Source organism: Alosa sapidissima, chromosome 7 (assembly GCF_018492685.1).
Source record: "Alosa sapidissima isolate fAloSap1 chromosome 7, fAloSap1.pri, whole genome shotgun sequence".
NCBI classification, from domain to species: domain Eukaryota; kingdom Metazoa; phylum Chordata; class Actinopteri; order Clupeiformes; family Clupeidae; genus Alosa; species Alosa sapidissima.
In genome coordinates, this window is record NC_055963.1 from 24977119 (window position 1) to 24997349 (window position 20231).

The following is a 20231-nucleotide window of genomic DNA, read 5'->3' on the forward strand; positions in this document are numbered from 1 at the left end:
GATGTGAGCCTCTGTAATATCTATTCATAGGCCTATTATTTCACTGAATGTGAGCGTGAGTATGGAAAACACTGACTGGTGATTTGGTTATTTTTTTTAAGTCATAGTAGTACTTAATGCAAGCGATAGCATTTTCTTCAGCAGCACTTCTGTGTTTGTGAACTTGTTTGTTTGACAGTACAAATACATCATGAACTGTTTGCCTATTCACTCTCACTTCAGTGTTACTTCCCCTCACATATCAGCCATGAAATGTACCAGATGCTTCTCCCCCCTGTGCCTTTTCTCTCTCTCTCTCTCTCTCTCTCTCTCTCTCTCTCTCTCTCTCTCTCTCTCTCTCTCATCTCTCTCTCTCTCTCTCTTTCTCCCCCTGTTGTGTTCTGTTGAGTGCCCGGGCAGGCTGCAGGCCAGTCCTGAACACCTGTTCACTGTTCCCAGGCTGTGTATTGAGGGTGGGGTTTTTTAATGTTTTCTTTTTTTCTTTCTCTCTCTCTCTCTCTCTCTCTCTCTCTCTCTCTCTCTCTCTCAGTGGGCATTGTTTTTTGGCCCAGCCACCTCACAAAGCCGGCCATAGTGGCGAGTGGAGCCGCAGTGCGGGGCAGGTGGCGGTGCGGTGCACAGTGCCACAAAAGCAGCACTCCCCCTCATTCACATGGCCTCTTTATGGGCCCGCCAGTGGCCGTATGTGCCGCTTTGTTTTTCCTGTTGTTTCGGTGGCACTTTTTCACATCGTGTTCAGGTCATGTAGAGAGAGAGAGAGAGAGAGAGAGAGAGAGAGGGAGGTGAGGGGGAGAGAGAGAAAGAGAGAGAGAGAATGAAAAAAAGGGGACACAGAAAAAAAAGAATAACAAAAAAACAAGAGTGGCAGCACAGGAGGGCGGCTGTGACAAACAAGCACAATGAGGGCCTATTGTCACAGTGCCGCTGCGGGCGCCACCCCCTCACACCTGTGCCTGCACCTGCGGCCTCAGCCAGGGCTCAGGAGCCCTACCTGCGGGAGAGGGAGGGTGTGTGTGTGTGTGTATGTCAGTGTAGTAATGTTAATATGTGTATTTCAGTGTTTGATTTGGCACTGCTAGTGAGACACAGGTGTGTGTATGTGTGTTTGTGTGTGTATGTATATTTGTAGGGGTGTGTATTCTCATATGGGTGTGTCAGAGCGTTGGTGTGGGTGTTTGCACTGTATTGTTGTAATAGGAGGTTGGTACAGAGCAGGTTTGAAGATGCAGAGACAAGTTGCGGTTTAGACAAAAAAATAATAAATTCCAACCACTTGTCACTGTATAAAACTGCCATCCTGCCTGCCGTTCTTGACTTGTGTGTTTATCTCTAGCTGACATACCACTGTGTTTGACCCCTGAGGGTAAGCGAACTAAACTGAAGAATGAGGGCGTGGCGTAACTGGTGGGAGCAGATGAATCATAAAGGTGGTCGGCCTTGCCCTGCCCTGCACCGGGCTGCCCTGCACTGCACTGTGCTGCGTTGGCAGCTGTCTGTCTTGGCTTTGAAGGCCGCTCTCTAATCACCTGGAGATGTTTTGCTGCGCTGAGCACCACCGAGGTAGAAAAACATGCACAGTTGTGCACACACCTCCACAAACCCACATCTCCTCTTCAGAAGTGCACCAGCACAGCATATCTTACGTCATCCTCTTCTGGTTTAACTGAACACACACATTTATCAAGGGGTTGACATTTATGTTACATATCTGTGTGCATGGTCCAAATGATGTGCGCTGAGGTCATGAAAGATCTGAAGAAGGCTGTTTTAAGGATCAACAGGTGCAAATCTGATTAGATACACTCATAGAACAATTATAGTAGTTCATCCAAGAACTATTACAGATATTTGAAAACTTTTTCCATACTTGATCGTAAAAAACTGAAACATTAAAGAATGTATCGTCTCTTTGCTGTTGAAGCAGTTAGTAGGCTCCAGTGTTAAGCTTCTGATATGCACACCAGTTGAGTCCTGATTACATGTGTGTGTCCTGAGGAGATGGGAAATTTGCAAATATGCTATAGATCACCAGGTGCTAATCTGATTTAAAACACCCAGAAAAAAACAAAAAAAACAATTGCAAAATCTCTGGTAAGCTCTCGCCTCTGGCATAGCTGCTAGTAAGCCTCTGATGTGCATACCAGATAGAGTCATGATTATGTAGCCTATGTGCCGTGAGGACATTGTCACCAGGCACGCTGTCAGATCCCCGGGGCAGGCAGCGATGCTGTACACTGCTGGGAGGTTGCACAAGGTCACCATGCCTGCTCCAGCCTGTGCCCAGCTGTGCAAATGAATGCATGATGTGGTAAAATATGTAAGCTATGTAGGTCAGACTGGATAAAGGTGTTTGCTCAAAGCATGAGAGTGGGAGTATGTGAGCATACGTATATGCATGTGAATGTGTGTGATTGTGTGTGCATGTGTGTTGGGGAGGAGGTGGGGTTAATGGGGGGGGGGGGGGGGGGGGGGGGGCTGTGTGGTCATGGGTTTTGCATAGTTGCGGTTCTGTTTCATGATCTCTCTGTGCAGAAAGAGGTATGACTGTCCCATCAATCGCGTAAGTGAATGAGGAAGGTCTGAGCCGGCAGGCAGCTGGGGACTGAGAGGAAAACATTCCTGAGTGAGTTTAATGGCACTAGAGGAGTTGCGGGTGTTAGAATCCAGTTCTCCTTATCTACAAATGTGATATAATGACACCTCTGTGACAGATCTCCGTATGTCACATCTATGTTTCTGTTTACACTGGATGAATGCATGTACAGTATTTAAGTATGAATGTGTGTATGCGTGTGTGTGTGTGTGTGTGTCTATGTACATATGCATCATTCATCCATCTATTGATCCATCCATCGATGATCTCTCGCCCACTGTGTGTGTGTGTGTGTGTGTGTGTGAGGTGGGGGTGTCTGTAGCAGATGCTGGGTGAGGGTGGCAGTAAATCTCTGCCTGACTGGGGCTGTCGAGTGGAGAAGCCATGCTGCCGTTCCCCAGCTGTGACCAGCTGCTCTTTCCAAAGTGTCTCTCCGCATCACCCCCCCCACACCCCCCGGAAGTTTCTAAAGACGCAGAAGAAAGAACACAGGCTCATTGTGTGTGACTAATCTGGGGGTGCAGTGTGTGTGAGGGAGTGGGGGGGGGGTTTACAGGGTGTTAAAGAGAAGGCTCGTTAGGCTCGGAGTCATTGTCTCGCCATAAATTAGTTAACATGTCCCTTGAGTCACTTAGCAGAAACAAACCTGTTGGCGCATCACTGGGGAGCAATCACGCTTGTACGCACTTTTGTTTTGATTGTCGCCCTCCGTGCTTCAGCTCAAAGAAGTCCTGAAAAGAACTGTTTGTGTTTACTTTTGACCCACCCTTTGTTTTTCCCCCGTGACACCGAATTGACTGGAAATATTCAGATTAAGCGTCTCATTAGTTGAAAATACAACAGTTGAAAATGCTCTTAAGTCCACGTCCCAGTCATTAAGTGCTGAAGAAGGGCATTTTTTAAGCCATTTGTTGAGTAACAGACAACCAGGCTCTTTCATGATGATGCATTAAGCATTTTGTAAGGGATGGATGTGGAGGATGGTGGAGTGTAAAGTTCACAGTGCCTCATCCATGCACTGGTATTCATGTTTGATTGTGGAGACCGAAGACCCTCAATCAGGCCTTTCCCACCCCTGTCCCAGTCTGCTCCTCTCATTGGTGTCATTCTTCCGATGGCATCCAGGCTATAGCCATTGCTGGTGGGCAGAGTGACGTGCATGGAATGACTGCGCCTTGTTCCTTCAAAAACACACACACACACACAAGGGCAGGTCCTTTTCAGCGCATTCCGACGCTCTGCTTGACCTCGAAGGGGTGCCACAAAAGGCGAGGACACAATAAATCTGCTTCCTTGTTTCCGAGATGAAATATCTCCCGGGCCTGACGTATGGTAATGCCATGACGGGCAGTTTTTGTCAATGTGTTTTTTACACGCTGGGCTCCTTGTGTCATTTTTCAGCAAACCAAAGTAGCAGCAGTGCAGGGTGTTGTGGAGGCATCGGTAACAGATGGTGCGCAAGACAAACAAATTGGAGCCACTTGCATCAGCTTGGGTCACATTCCTTCTCCTGTCCCCCTTTTTGTGTCGGATTATCAGATCTATCATTGATATATTATTGATTACATCTGAATCTCTCCAGGCCTTTTTTTTTAATGCTGTGGAATTTTGGATGAAATTCAGCAACAATTTTGAAACGGAATGAAACTATTCTCTTTTTTTAAAATGAAAATAAATATGAGCTGCGAGGGAAAGAGTAAGCCAAACGTCAAACGTGTGGGTTTTTGATTAATAAAGTTTTCCACAGACGCACACAGAGGACAGAAAAACACAGCTAGTGAGGAGGCTCTGATGAAGATGGGGGAAAACATGAGCCATGGTTCCAACAGAATGATCAAGAAGTCTGTGTGTGTGTGTGTGTGTGTGTGTGTGTGTGTGTGAGTGACTGAGAGAATGCATGTGAGGGCAGTCTTCACAGAAAGACCTCCAGCATTATTAGATTTGCTACAAGCTTTAACAGTGTCTCCTATTGTGTTCCACCACCCCACAATCCCCCCCTTTTCCCAAAAAAAGGAAGCCTCTGGCTACGTATACACCCACCACACCCCACCCAGACCCCCACCGACCCCCCCCCCCCCAAGTCCTTAGCTTCTCCAAGCAATTGCCACTGAAGTGGAAAGTATCCCACAGCACAATGTCCATGCTCTCAAAAGATCTCTGTATACCATTGCAACACTGTCACTAGCAGATGGCGAGCTAATTAGACACCATTAAGCGCTTTGAGAGCCTGTGTGGGAACCAGGCTAGTCCCAGGCCTCCGGTGCTTGGCCTCCTCAATGGGGCAGACACGCTGCACCCGCAAGCCCACCCAAACCCCACCCTGCTGGGTTAGAGAGCGAGAGCAGTCAGGGCCCCCCTGGAGCCTGGACCGCGGAGCGAGAGAATGCGATGGAGGACGGGACAGGAGAGGGTGAGAGAGAAGTGGGGCATGTAAGAGAAAGGGAGTGTGAGTGAATGTGTGTGTGTGTGTGTGTGTGTGTGTGTGTGTGTGTGTGTATGTGTATGTGAATGGAGAATGAAATGCTGAGACATGCTGGGAAGGCTTGCTGTATCTACTGTCCTTTATGGGGTTTTTTTTCCCCCAGCGTCCTTTCATATAGTAAATGAGGACTCTCATGGCCTAGTTTTGGCAAAAATACCATGGAGGGCTCCCTTTATCCAAAAAAAAAAGGGGGGGGGGGGGCAAGTACCAGTGGTGGGGGGGCGAGTAGCGAGAGAAGGGTTTAGATGCTTTCACACACTGGAGTGCCAGTAAAGTGCCCGGGTGCCCTCAGATACCCCCCAGCCATCCCCCAACCCCCCCTCCACTCACCCACCCAGGCCACTCAACACCCAATACCCCCCTTTCCCCATTTGAATCCACCCCACTTTCACCAACAGGCCCCCTCTCTCTCTTAGGTCTGGCTTCTCTACGCACCCTGGAGTTCGACTGGCCGCATTGGGACAGAACCCAATGGTGTTAGCACGACAGGGCCAGTTGATCGTAGTAGAACATGAGTGCTGCGGCCGGGGCATCTGAACTAGGCTTGACCCGCTAATGACACGTCAGTGAGATGGTGGCGGAGGTCGCAGGGGTTAACGCGAAGCCACGGGGGGATGCTCATTAGCTGCCCGTCAGTCACTCAGAGCTGCTGACCTGATGGAAATGCCTTCACTTCACAAGACTCATTTGTGCAGTTCCAGTTGGAGCCTGGGGTTTGTCAGGAGAGAGACACTGTTATGTTTAGAGTGTATGACATTAGTCGGTCAATTAAGTTTTTTTTTTTTTTTCAATTAACCATGGAAAGTAACCAAGCAAATAACCAATGACAAATAGACAAATTAAATATCAACTGAAATCATAAAAATAAAAACACGATTCTTTGAGTTTTACTTTTTGTCATCCACTCTTGTAACTACTGTGTCAGAAACAACTAGAGTGTAAAAAATATTTTTACCACAACCATGAAATTGTGGTAAGACATTTCAAAGGGAAGGAAATGTCCATGGTTTCCTAAAAAGCAAGCCAGCTTGGCACATCCTCAGCTGTGCACACAAAGGCTATTATGAGGTATCTGAGACTGAAAGAAGTGACCGAAAATGATACCACACTCAACCATTACAGGGCAATTTAGTTTTTCTTTTGAATGTCTTAATACTGTCAACATATGTGACGTTACATGTCAATGGGCCATATTAAACATACAATTTTCCATCTATACTGATATTCAGTATATTCATACAATTTATTCTGTAGTTTTGGAACAGGTTTGATCATCTTTTCAAAAATACTTCCCAATCAACACCACATTAAAATGAATGTGACTCATTGTTTGGCTACATTTCACTGTAACATTGCTCACTGATGCTTGATTCTATATTTGATAGCAACCTCTGCCAATGCACCTTGTGTGCAACTTAAAAGGAACTCAGTTTCCTTTCATGTACTGCCCTCATCAATCCCCTCGTCTTTTCTTCTTCTTCTGTTGCTTTCATTCGCTACCTCCTCAGAGTTGCACCTGCATCCTGACACTGCGTGGGAACGTGAGAAAGTGATAGAGCGCGCCCTTAAAATCATTCGGACATCATATAACCATGCAGCTTTGCACAGAGGCACTTGTTTTTAACTTCACAGGCTGTGGTGTTGGGGCTGATAGCTCTGGTTAATATTTTACCTTCTGCGAGTCAGGCCAGGATCCCAGGTTCCCACGTTTCTGCATGGATGCAGCTCTGTCCTGCACTTTGCCCCCTCCCTCTTCTCTTCCTTGCTTTGACTCTTAATACTGTTCTCAGCTCTGCACACCTGTTCACAGGTGCTGCTTATCAGAGGAGCTGGTGCAGCGGACCTGGGAAAAACAACAGGGAAGCAGAATTGTGTACAGAAGGTCTCTGTTTTTCCCCCGTGTCCCATGTGTGTGTGTGTGTGTGTGTGGACAGATATGTGTTGCTGCATGATTCATTTCACAACACTGCAAACAGCCATTAAAAATACAGTGAGACAGTGTAATCAAACATACCACACAACAGCAGCAAGCCTGCTAGTAGTGGGTGGGCGTGTGTGTGTGTGTGTTTGCATGTGTGATTGAAGTTATTTGTCTTGGCTGAATAGAGATGTAATTGGGAAAACATGGCTGTGCATTTTTCATACAAAGCATATTTAGAGCTGAAGATGATTAAATAAATCACTCCTCTTTATTTGTTAAATAACTCCTCATTTTTCCAAACAGATATCTTGTGCTTTACAGTGATTGAGGGAGACAGCCACTAAACAAAACAGTACTCTCTGTTATTGCAGCAGAGTAAGTACTATACAACATAATTTGTGGTAACGGTCTTAAAAATATAATAGCAGCGGTAGTTAGAAGGTGGCAAAATATTCCTGGAATGTCGTTCCTCCTTATCATCAAGTTGCCGGCTCGCTGCCCAACTTCTCTCACAAGCCACTTCCTGTGTCCAGCCTTCCAAGGTTCATTTCCATGGTGATGAAGGGCGTTACTGCCACTAGTACATTTCCCTGCTGAAAATGAAAGTGCATAAAAAAGCTGCTTAAAAAAACAACAGCAGTACATTTGGGAGTACAACACAGTAGCCACACACCCCACAAAAGGACCGTTTGGTGCTTGAGAGTGCAACACAGGAACCACACAAACACCACAACCAATTTTAGGTTTCTTTCTCCCTGGTGACTCTCTTAGCCCGGGGGAACTACAACACAATTGTCACACACATAGAAAAACATTTAGCACCTCACTAAATACACCCCACCACCCTTTACAAAAATGCCATTAAATGCATGGCAGGGTATTATCAGGGAATTAGTGGGGTGTCCTCTCCCCTTCTGTCAGTTAAAATCAGGAGCTAATATGTTTCACTTTTCTTTTTTGACACCACCCTCTCCGCCCCTCCCCTCTCTCGCCTTGATGTGCTGTAAACAAGATTAAAGGGCCCAGCTGTGTGGAGTTATTGTTGCAGTCGGTAGGAAGTGCTGATAGCCTCTGCAGCAGAACAAAAGCTGGATGGGAGAGGAGAGGGCAGCTCCAGACTCACTGGCTCCAGCCGAGATTTTCTCCCACAATCCTTGCTCTGCGCTCCCATTGTTTTCAGCTCTGCGCCCCTCTAGCTCACCCCCCTTCACACACACACACACACACACACCCGCCCCCTCACTGCCATGACCTGAGACAGTGGACACAGAGAGGACAACAGGATGTGACAAAAAATGGAGAGAGAGAATGACAAAGAGTGAGAGGCATCTTCTCTCTAAAATAAAAAAAAATAGGGAGCAAGATGCCCAAGGTGAGAGAGAGGGAACAGGGGACAGTAGTTTAGCTACTATTCATATATATTGGTCATATGAATACATTGAAAATTATAATAAAAACAAATAAGAAAAACATTACCTAAATAAGTCCCTCAAAGCAAATATTTTGGCTGCAGAAAGCATAAATTGCAGTAGCCTAGGCTATGCATAATTTGTGCATTAGCATTTGGTTACTCTAAAATGTGAATACAACACAGAAATAAAATATAGGTTACCATGCACTTATTTTCTCATGCCTGCAGAATTGCATGATTCACAATTAATTTGATAAAAACATGCATAGTACAGAATAGCATAACATCCATAATTTGCATGCATACTAGCATAATTGGTCAAAAACCTTTTTTTCCCCCACAAAATAAATACAAAACAAGGTATGCCATTTTAATGTATCCTGCAGAAACGACATTTTTTTTTCAGTTTTATAAGACAGACATCCTAATGTTTTTTCTACTAAATGCATTTCTCACTAGCCATAATAAATGTCTATGAAACTGAGCATAGTAAATAGGCTGAAATGAATCAAATCAAATAGCCAGCTATGGTCGAAATGTGTGCTTACGCACCTAAATAAAGTGTTTCTGCGAAGGAATGAATGACTAAAGGAATTTGCTTGAAAGAGGAGGGAAAACCCTATCTGAAGGCATCCAGGAACTATCACAGCGATTCAAAGCCCTCTTTTCCTTTTCTCTCTCTTGCCTTTGGAAGTTGATCGAGCAAGCTAGCGACAATGGCAGTTTGCAGGTGTGCGGGGTGGTAATCTCTTCACAGACTGGTTTAACGTGATAAATGAATGACGATCCCCGGCAGCTAGTTTGTTCTCAGAGTTTGCACTGTGCAGGTGAATGGGGGGGAGTGCGAGCCTGTTGTTTGCGGTTTCCATGGCCACCGCCCGCTCGGCGCCAGGCTGACAGCCGTCAGGGATTGGATGAATGGGTGACGTCACGGCACTGGCGCCTGCCAGTCTGCTTCGGCTTGTTTGGACAATCTGGGGAAGATTCAGAGCAGAGCAATGCTATTTCAGCACACACACACATGGACGCACACACATGCCTGCACACTCAGTGGGAACATATGAAAGGCTCTGTAAATGTATTCTCTGGGAACTTCAACACAAGTGTGGGGGGCTACGTGTGAAGATTACTCTTTTGAGGGAATCTGCAAAGTTTATTTACTTGCAATGGTGGCTGTTTTCATCATGGATTTCGCCGCTATCCTAAAACTTTATATGTTATGTTTTCATTATGCATAACATAGAACGTTATGTTCGGTGTTTGTAAAAAAATAGGCTATACTATTAAAGACCATTTACATGCATGAGACAAAAAGTTGTTTAATTATATTCTGATCGTTTGTGTAGCCGTTTCAAGCTTGCAAAAAAAATATTTCATGCCCTTTTATATTAAAAATCACAGTCAGATTTAATATTATTGGTAAGGCTACTCTGCAAACAGAAACCTGGTGAGATGTCTCACCTTAGGCTACCTTGTCTTCTCTGATCAATAAAAATAATAATAGCTTGGTCCATTCACTTTTGCCTCAAGGATTTTTTCTCTCATTGCACTGGCAAAGAAAGGCATGCATGGCTATTTCAGCTGTGGTTAAGGCACCAATTAAAAGCCTATTCATCGAAAGTAATTGCTGCATTCTTTATGATATGCTCCCACCCACGCCTCTAGGCGATCACTACACCTGCAAAATCCCCAGGCGACGGACAGCTGGGTTCCCACATTGCACCCTTCGAAAAAAACACACACATTTGTTTCCATTTGTAACACCATCCTCTAACAGATTGTGCAGGTTGATAACTACTTCAGAGTCACAATTGGTGGAATCAAACGAGAGGGATGGACGCGCCTGCGAGCTAATGTCTGCCATTGGTTCGTATGCTCTAACATACCCCGTTTAGGACACTCCCCCAGGTTCTCAAGAAAGATAAGTACAGCGGCCGCTTTCACCAGAATCACAACTGTCAGAAAGGGTTCGACGTGTTGCATACACTCTACCAAGGGAATTATTGGCAGCAAACCAACTCACTTAGCTGTCATCAAGACTATCATTTTCTGATTCATTTTTTGACAGCGTCTCTTTTTCCAATTCGCAAGTCAAGATGAAGGTTGTTGGATCTACCTGCGCGCTGAAGAGCAAGGTTGGAAGCGAGGACATGGTTCGCTGTCTCTCTGATCAGAGCTTGACCATCTCCAAGTGCAAGATCCCCTTGCTGGACGAGCAGATGAGCGCGTTTCTCCATGACATGAACAGTTGCTACAGCAAGCTCAAGGAGCTGGTGCCGACTCTGCCACCCAACAAGAAGGCCAGCAAAATGGAGATCCTCCAGCACGTCATCGACTACATCTGGGACCTCCAAATCGAGCTCGACTCACCGGGCATGAACCGTCAGCAGGCGTCCTCCGGCTCTCGCACGCCTCTGACTACCCTCAACGCAGAGCTGAGCAGCATCTCTGTCGAGGTAAGAATGCTGAAATTGTTGTCATTATGGTGCAAGTCACAGACTTATGTCACCTCTGGCTGCGCTAATAACAGATGCAATGTTTGGTCATTCCAAAGTTCTCTGACATATGATGTGTAAACTAATCGACTCTCCTCATCTTTTCTCCTTTAGAATGGGTGTTCAGATGACAGAATCCTGTGTCGCTGATTTCTCTGCGAGACATCAGAAGCAGCAGCAGCAGCAGCAGCAGCAGAATCAGTAGCAGCAGCCAGAACACGGGATGCTGTCACCGGCGATGTTTCGTCTCGCCCCAAACCTTGCATCAAGAAGTGACGAGACGAAGCATTATTGTGGCGCCGAACTGATAGCCTACTCCCCAAGTAGACGTGCGCAAGGAGAGACTGGTGTAGCCAGAGGTGACCGGCCAGGAGTGGAGGTCCCTGATGTGACTTAGGTTTAGCTGTATGGACAGTTGCCGACATAGCATCAACAATCACTCTTATAATATTGCCTTTTTGGATTCCTCCAAGAGACAGTGTCAATTCCATTGTTCCTGTACTTTTTGTATTTTTGAATTCTGAACGTACACTTAGAGAAGAATTTTATATTTTGCAAAAAATGCCAACTTCTCAGATTGCTGAGTTATATCTGTATTGTATATTACAATGCATTCTATGTGAAATGTCAATATTGTTTTATTACAATGTACCTAAATGATGTTTATATTAAAACAAATAGTATTTTGGAAAACGTTTGGTTCACATGTTGTATCATTATACATTGACATGAATGACATGGCATCCCCGCAAGGATTACACATTTAACAGTGTTTCCTACTAGAATGCCTGTAACTGATATCACAGAAAACTTCATCCCACTAGAGATGACTCATCAGCAAGAATCATATGAATTAAATACATTAAAGCTTGCCAGAATCTTTGAGAACACTCGTCATTTAACAGATATGGTGACAAGGCAAAGGCTATAGCCTATACGTAATCTCAACCACAATATTTTATGCTTCAGAAAGTTTTACTTTAGTTGTCTTATTACTGGATTTTGAAAGACCATGTGTCAAACAAAATAATAACACAATGATGAAATGTCAGATACATAATAAAAAAGCAACAACACTTGCGCTCCCGTGCGCCTACGCACACACACACTGTGTGTAATAGTGGGGGGTACAATGGGGGGGGGGGGGGGGGGGGGAGCACAGCACAGTGAGCCTCTTTCCTTGGCTGCGCTCCCGGCCCATCTGCAGCTTGGCTCGCGGATTACTGTTTGTTAATGTTTCAATCAGCTGTGCGCCGAGGAATGTGGAGCTATTTAACCTGAACTTCCCCAGGTGTGCCGCGGCGCCGCTCAGTCTGGGCCCGCCTGCCCTTCCCTGCCCTTGGCACAATGCTATCACACAAACACAATCCCACACTGACTCGCCCTCTGAGCGGCAGCGGCTGCAGCTGTGTGCATCACACTGTAGGAAATTGGAACAACATTGCATCAGAGAAGAAGAAACGATTTGGCGTAATTTAAAGCGCGCTGCTTTTAACCTCTTCAGTGCCATGTGACACCTCAGGCTTTCTTGGTTGAGAGTTTTCTATCAAAGTATTTTTTAAACTATATTTAATACAATTAATTTAACCCTGGCCATGAATTAATTTGTTCATGCAAGACATCGCCTATACGTTGGTAAATTGTATATCACTTAATAAAATAAAATTAAATAAAAAAATTAAACCCCAGTCGAAATAATCAAAAGTGATTATCCAACAACACAGCTTCCGAAATTCTAATAGGCCATGCAAGAAATATAATTGGGTTATAGAATGATTGCTTTATTTTAAGATAGGCCAAAGAACTGCATTAGACGACCAACTTTATCAAATCGCAAATTAAACCAAACTCAGGACAGTTGCTGGGGTACAACTAAGATTGGTCATATTTTGTCGTCTATCGCCATCTTGTGGTTCCTTTGACTCATAGAGGCTTTGTTTGCATATTGTCACGATTGCACATTCCACTGAGTGTATGTGCAAACTAATGGGCCACATCTGATCCCTTTGTTAGTCGAATGAGGTGGAAAGATCCAGCGCAGCTATTGTGTTTGATTCTGAATTGTGCCAATGGCAGTAAATACGCATCACGAGCCACTTATATCAAGTATTTGACCAGCTTGTTGGTGGCAGCATGATGTAGATGCACATCAATGCCAGAATGTAAAGAGTCATGATGGCATATTGGTCATAGTAGGGTTCTGATCTCTAGTTTGATGGATTCAAACATGAAGGCTATGAAAAGAGATTTTTTTAAAAATGTGCTTCATTATGTTTGTGCTAAGGTTAGTGGGTACTCCACTGGAGGCCTTGCTTTACATGACAAACCAAACCTCCAAAGAAAACCTCTTATTTTAAGCACACAGGCAAGGCAATACTTTATAGATTTCAAATGAATAGGCCATAGGGTGAAGAACATTTGAATGGAATGGGCACTTAAAAGAAGAGGAATCCTGATTGACAAGACCCAGATTCAGAAGAAACGTCTCTGTCTGTGTGTGTGTGTGTGTGTGTGTGTGTGTGTGTGTTCTGTCTATATCTGTTTATTTGTTTGTATATTGTGTAATTGCTAAATGACAGCAAAGTTGTTACAGTTACAACTTTTCAGTTTCAGTCTAGGATCATCAACTGTCATAATATCATAATAGGATCATCAACTGTCATAATATCATCTCAGATGCTACTCAAATGCCACACACACTTACCTACGACAGCCATCATAATCTATCTATCTATCTCAGTGCCCGTTCAGACCTCCATGAGGCCCTAGGCAAAATCCTGCTAAGGGGCCCTCCTACCTGAACTCTGAGCGCCAAAATGTAACCATTTTATAGTACCGTCTGACACCTCAGTGCTCCCAATACAATCATCCCACCCCATTTTGGATGTCTATGGAAGTTACCAAATATAGTGCTTTTCCCAATAAAGGGTCTGGGCTGTTTGCTTTTGATGCTTGCTGTACATATCCCCTTGCAAAAAATAACTGCAGTTTTTTTCAAAGTAGCCAGTTCAGTTATACTACAGTAGGCTACAGTGCAGTATAGTATTTTCATGTCCAAAATACTGCATATCTGTAGTAAAGTACAGTACTATGCAGTACAATGCCGTTTTTTCCCGTCTAAAATACTGAATTCCCTGCATAAGAGCTGCAAATATTTTCTCCAAAACTGCGGTTTTCATACTCAGAAATCTGCAGTTTGACACTTGAAGTAATTACTTGGAAGAACTGGCTCCCCTGATTCTCTTCAATATTTTTTTCAAACTATTTTAAACAATCATTTTAATACTTCATACAGGCCTAATTTATACGATGTGCATCTACTGTCCATGCAGCACAGCGAATCAAAGTTAATACAGGCTACTTTCCATTTTGCATACGTTCCGGTGGCTATCTATAACTAAAGCTTGACTGAAATATTGTAGAACAATTTAGTTTTTTTTTTTAAATGTATGCGAAGAGTGAAATCACCTATTAGTTTAGATGGTACCTCGCATGTTTCTGCTGAAAAACTGCTAATTTCATCCCGAGCTGCACGTTATTATGAACGCATTTAAAGATGCGGTTATTTTTTTTAATTTTTTTTCAAAAATGCAGCCAGTCGCCCGCATAAAAAAAAAACAGAATATGCGATTATATTTCACAACTTTGCGAAGTACTGTGAATGGGAAAGGCTGGCAAGCAAGCCGCAGACAGATCAGGGGATTCACTTCCCTGTTAGGTAGGCCTATTGGCTAGGCCAGCAACAAGCGCTGGAGAGATGCATGTTGACATCAAACCATGGAACGAACGCAAGTTTACCCGACTGCTGTTCCCGCTGTTCATTCTTGTGACGTTTCTTCCGTTTTTCATGCCCTGAATGGTAATTCGATTTCATGTTCATCTTCTTAACGTATGAGGCACTGTCGATAACTGTATGTTATTTGGGAGACGGGGGAGGGGGCCTTCATTAACTTGTGGGGCCCTACGCAACTTGCGTTGTGTGCGTATAGGGAGAACTATCTATCTATCTATCTATCTATCTATCTATCTATCTATCTATCTATCCATCTATCTATCTATCTATCTATCTATATTAACAAACGAATGAGAAACATTATGTTCAAGTGTGATAAAAATGCTGAAGCTGGGCAGCATCTGCAGCCAAATGACTCATATCGGTGGATGTAAATGACTGTAACAAGTAACATTAAACGTGTCACACATTACGCTAGAAGTTGCAAACTAATTACTTGGAAGCTGCAGGCGTTACACTGTCGCCAAATGTTACATTACAGGACATTGTTATGGTCCTTGGGGGCGCTGTTTCCCCTGTTCTTTTGCAGCGTAGATTTGCAGTGTGTTGTGTTGAAGCGACGAGGTCCATTGTTTGTGTCAGAAACATGGGGGAAGCCGAGCCCGTTCCTGCGGACGAGAAACAGGCCGACTCTGGGTTAAGTTCTACGGATGAGTCGGTAATATGGAGCCAAGAGGTGGAAGTGTGTCTCTTTCACGCCATGCTGGGTCATAAACCTGTTGGTAAGCGAGTTATGTAAAGATTCCTCACCTAAAAACCAAGTAACATTGGCTAGGCCCCAGCCTTTAGCTAGCCTTTGCTAACTGGCTAACAGACAGATGAGCAGGATCATGCAAGGATACGTGAAATAACTGGAATGAACATAGCTAAGAGAAGCCGAGAAGATTTTTATATGACCATAAACATAAATGTTTGCTGTTCGAGTTTAGTATAACGTTAACTTTAGTATAACGTTAGTATCGTTATGCATCTGTCGATAACAGCAAGGCTAGTACGTTACGTTAACGTTAGCATGACAACATTAACGATAGAAAATGCATGGGGCTAACGCTACCAAATCAATTGTATTCAGTGTTAATATGCACCACAGTGGTTTTATGTTCTGTAGTAACTTAATATACAGGCAATGTTAATGTTAACTATTCAGCCCATAACTTAGGCTAAGCAGTGCGCTAACTAAGGTTATCCTAACAGTAGCTAACGTTGACTGACGTTACGACAGGTGAGCAACTTATAGTTAAGTTAGTTTTCCTATAACATGATGGTGTTACAATACCGGCCTATATTCTTCAGGCTATTTAAAATCACTGTGTTTTGCTGAACTGATTTAAATAATGTCTGTAACGCAGGTGTAAACCGTCACTTTCACATGATATGTATTCGGGACAAGTTCAGTCAAAATATTGGAAGACAGGTGTCGTCGAAAGTCATCTGGGACCACCTTAGTACCATGTATGATATGCAAGCTTTGGTGAGTGTTCCAGTATGGAAATGCTTTTATTTCAGCCCAGCACACAATTGTCTCGACACAAACTCTTTATAATCCCAATCTGTTCATTACAGCATGAATCCGAAATTTTGCCTTTTCCTAATTCTGAAAAGACCTTTGTACTACCAGAAGAAATCATTCAAGAGGTGAAAGAAGGTAAACATTATACTACATTACATTCACTTTTGCAGTTGTCCAAGGTTGTCATTTTTTGTTTGCATTGATTGTAGGAGTTGTAGGTGTATGAACTGATGGTTGCTTTTAACAGGCATGTGCTTGTCATTCGAACAGGTAAACTGGGCTCTGAAGATGATGTGAAGGAAGAGTTTAAAGAGGAACGTGATCCTCCTGCAACGCATGAAGAAGGTCCTTTTCTTGTTTATTCACACTTGTAATTGATCATTTAATGTGTTTTTCCTTTTCTATCCTATTCTCTTTCATTCCTTCTGACGCGGACACTTTAAAAAAAAGCCCGCAAGCGTCGTTGCATCTCTCTTTTTCTGGAACGTTCTCCCCTTTTGGCACGCAACGTTGGCGCCCCTCACATTGGTCATTTGTGTCTCGTTTTCAAAGGTCTGGGTCCCAGTATGGCTGGCCAGGATATTGAGAGGTATGGACAGAAGAACACTTCTGCTCTGTTCCAAAACTCCTACTTGACCTTGTTAAAGACCAGAGACCGCTGTAGGGCAACATCAGAGAGCACACACACCATGTGCGTCTCTCTCTCTCTCTCTTTCTCTCTATATATATCTATCTATCTATCTCTCTCTATTTCTCTCTATATCTATCTATCTATCTATCTATCTATTTCTCTATCTATCTATCTATTTCTCTATCTATCTATCTCTCTTTCTCTCTATATCTATCTATCTCTCTCTCTCTCTCTCTCTCTCTTTCTCTCTCTCTATATATCTATTTCTATCTCTCTCTCTCACTCTCCTCCTCCATCATCTTCTCTCTCCTTGTCTCTATTTCCCTCCCTCTCACCACCCTTTTTCTGTACCTGCAGTTTGGCTAGTAAAAAGCAATAATGTCCTGTCATTTGTGTACATATCTCTATAAAAAGCATGGCATGCTTAATTTTCATGAGCTAAGTTTCGTATTTGTCTTTGAGAGGGATGAGATTCAGGGGGCTAAGGTGTGTCGTGGCATGTTTCATGGTGGTGGCTAGTTGAGGTGGAGTGTGCATTGAAAGCCAGTCGAATGATGTGGAACTTTTCTAACCTTTCCTCCCATGGCTAACACTTCCGCAGCAGTGGGGTTATTTCAAATCGTCTGTTGAATTTTCCTCTTGACACCTTGACGATAGTCCATGGAGTCCAGGATGACCATGGGTCTGTATTTCTGAATGTGTCTTCTTTTGGTTTTATGCAACAGTTATGCTATTTTGATTTTTCTCCCTCCAAGTATTGGCAATTAGAGTATTTGGATGTTATGCAGGACAAAATCTCAATCCCACCGGCATTTGAGGTCATAGCAGTTTTCCTGCATGCATTGAGACATGGTGGCGGAGTTAATTCCTTAGCCCCCATTAAACGGGTGCTCAAGCAGTTGGGATCCCACAAACAATGAGTGTAGACATGCAGTGTTGTCTGTCACCTCTTGTTTCGGGCCATTAATTTGGAGAAGATCGTCGTTCTTTTAAGATGTAACTGGACGTTTATTTGTGTTCCAACACACAGAAGCACTGCTCTTTTGACCGTTGACCAAATTGCCTTTTTTTACTCATTGAGACCGTGTATTGTGTTGGTCATTTTTTATAGAATGTCTACATTTCATAAGGTGTACACTTTGGCATGTCAATCCTACTGTTTTTGTGATATTTTGGGATTGACATGGCAAATGTACGGATGCAATTGCCCCGCGAATAAACTCTGAATCTCAGACTAGCCACCTGAGTTTTAAGAATAGAGAAGGTTTTTGTCAAGCTCTCAATCATTCTCAACTGTCATCTCCCTTCTCTCTCTCTCTCTCTCTCTCTCTCTCTCTCTCTCTCTCTCTCTCTCTCTCTCTCTCTCCCTCCTCCCTTTCCTCTCCCCTCATCTTCCCACCTGCCAGGCAGCAACTCCTCGGTGAAGATGGCCGTGGAGAAGCCAAGCGTGCGGGACAAGGAGAGGGAGCGGGAACGGGAGCGGTCCGAGAGGGCCCAGGGTGAGGCCGCCCAGCCCAAGGAGGTGGTGGGGGAGAAGAGGAAGAGGAACCGGGCCACCGAGAAGGTGCTCAGCTCCAGCAACCCCTCCAGCCCCGGCGGGGCCAAGCGGCGGCGGACGTAGAGTCCCCTCAAAAAAGGAACGGTGCCCCGAGATGGACGTAGCCCTGAAGCCACAGACAAATGGCAGGTGTCCTGACACAGTTATTTGGGGGTAGGGGGGCGGGGGGGTTGGCTTGCTGGAGCAACAAGATTGATCTGTCGGCTGTGAAAGAAGGACCGGAGAATTGGAAATGATGTGTGGCCTGAACATGTGTGTTGAGGTTCACGGAGAACTTACATTCTAAAAAATGTTCTTGAGGTCACAAAGGTGGCACACCGGTGACACCTGTAGAAAGACACACTGGTGCAGAGCAACATGGTGTTGAACCTCACTGTGTTGGTCTCTGCTGGAAACACTTCAGTCTGTGTTTTGTCTTGAAAACAAAAAAAACTATTGGTTCATGTAGGGCATCATGTAGTTTCCAGTCATGCCTACTAGTCAGGAGACGATTAGTTGTTTTGTTTTGCTGTGTGTCGCCTTTATGCTGTACGAAAGCTGCAAGAACTTGAAGGGAACAGGGTGGTGAAATGTGTAGGCTAACTCTCCTCGCTCAATGTAGAACAGAACGACACCACAAAGGGACTTTTGGACCTCAACCGGCACCAATGTGTGCAGTTGGATGAGCGCAAACATTTCTGGGCTCATGAGATTAAATCAAGCATGTTTTTATTTGGGCTTGGGCCATTACACTTGCTAGCAGCATCCATCATGAGGAGAGTCAAGAAGCGCACATATAATCAGAATAAAGTGTGGTGCTGTTGGTTGTGTACATTGATACTTTTTTTTTTCAGTTATCATTTCTGTGATTTTTGAGAACTATTGCTATGCAGAGTGAGAACACACTCAAGCAGCTAACTGTTCCTCTGCTCATCACATTCTAACCATTTTGTGTTTTTCTAATACCATTGGAAAGTGAAATGTATGATTTCTCAAAACACTCTTCAGTTTGCGCTAAATTTGAGCGTGATTGACTACAGAGAGCTAGATACAGATTGCCAACACAGCTTGTGAGTCAATGTAGTACAAAGAAATATGTTTTTAAATGTATATTAAGTATGTCTGCATATTCACCTGCCAGAAAGAGGGCCTAGCGGTGTGTTAAAATGTAGAATTGTGATGTTTTTTTATTTCTTTTATTGCAGCTCTGTTTACTGTTTTTAAGTATGATTTGCCTTTTTAATTTATTCTGCCTGCCCATTTTGTTAAAGGTTTATGCCTTTATTAAATTTCACTTTGGAATGGCTCTTTGGGTGTTGCCTCAGTTATGAACAATGGAATAATGTTGTATACCGTTCATTATATTATGACAAACTGGTGAAGGTAGTTAGAACAGCCAGTCGTCTGTTGGTTTATTCACATTAAAATAGCATCTTTAAGATCGAAAGTAGTCTTTGTGCTGCCAATACAACTTCTGCCCCTGCTGTATGGTCACTAAGACATGATCTCAAACGTCAGGGCATTTAATTTGCAGTTTTGCATTTCTTAATTCTCATTTGGAAATAAGTATCATTTCCCATGAATTTCTCATTTTAACATGCACATGGCACTGATGTAAATGGAAAGTACATCAGATCTATGTTTATACTATTATCCTGATGTTATAAAAAGCTCATCATCAATAACCGTACAAATGTTTGGCCTCATTTTCTCACCACAAAAAAAGGTGCTTGGTGATGGTGACTTCATGCTTTGAAACAAAATAGTACATTATGACCTAATTCATGCAGATTGTTAGTGTTATAGCACCAGAGTTATTTACTGTATATCTGAAACGTACAGTACCTCTCTCTGACGT

The 20231-nt window shown here is 43.8% G+C and overlaps 2 protein-coding genes across 4 annotated transcripts; both read left to right on the forward strand.

The window, feature by feature from the left end:
• Positions 1-10348: 10348 nt before the first annotated feature.
• On the forward strand, positions 10349-11595 carry LOC121714031 (DNA-binding protein inhibitor ID-1-like). The gene is made up of 2 exons (XM_042099163.1): positions 10349-10863; positions 11017-11595. The coding sequence occupies exons 1-2, from the start codon at positions 10504-10506 to the stop codon at positions 11050-11052; spliced, it is 396 nt and encodes a 131-aa protein (XP_041955097.1). The 5' UTR covers positions 10349-10503; the 3' UTR covers positions 11053-11595.
• Positions 11596-15185: 3590 nt separating this feature from the next.
• On the forward strand, positions 15186-19679 carry LOC121713816 (MRG/MORF4L binding protein). 3 transcript variants are annotated; one of them, XM_042098777.1, is made up of 6 exons: positions 15186-15417; positions 16045-16166; positions 16259-16340; positions 16476-16550; positions 16758-16794; positions 17438-18215. In XM_042098777.1, the coding sequence occupies exons 1-6, from the start codon at positions 15186-15188 to the stop codon at positions 17754-17756; spliced, it is 867 nt and encodes a 288-aa protein (XP_041954711.1). In that variant the 3' UTR covers positions 17757-18215. The 3 variants fall into 3 exon arrangements, with proteins under 3 accessions (XP_041954711.1, XP_041954713.1, XP_041954712.1); XM_042098779.1 differs by lacking the exon at positions 17438-18215 and adding an exon at positions 18243-19679 and having other exon boundaries at positions 15199-15417; XM_042098778.1 differs by lacking the exons at positions 16758-16794; positions 17438-18215 and adding an exon at positions 18243-19679 and having other exon boundaries at positions 15206-15417.
• Positions 19680-20231: the final 552 nt, after the last annotated feature.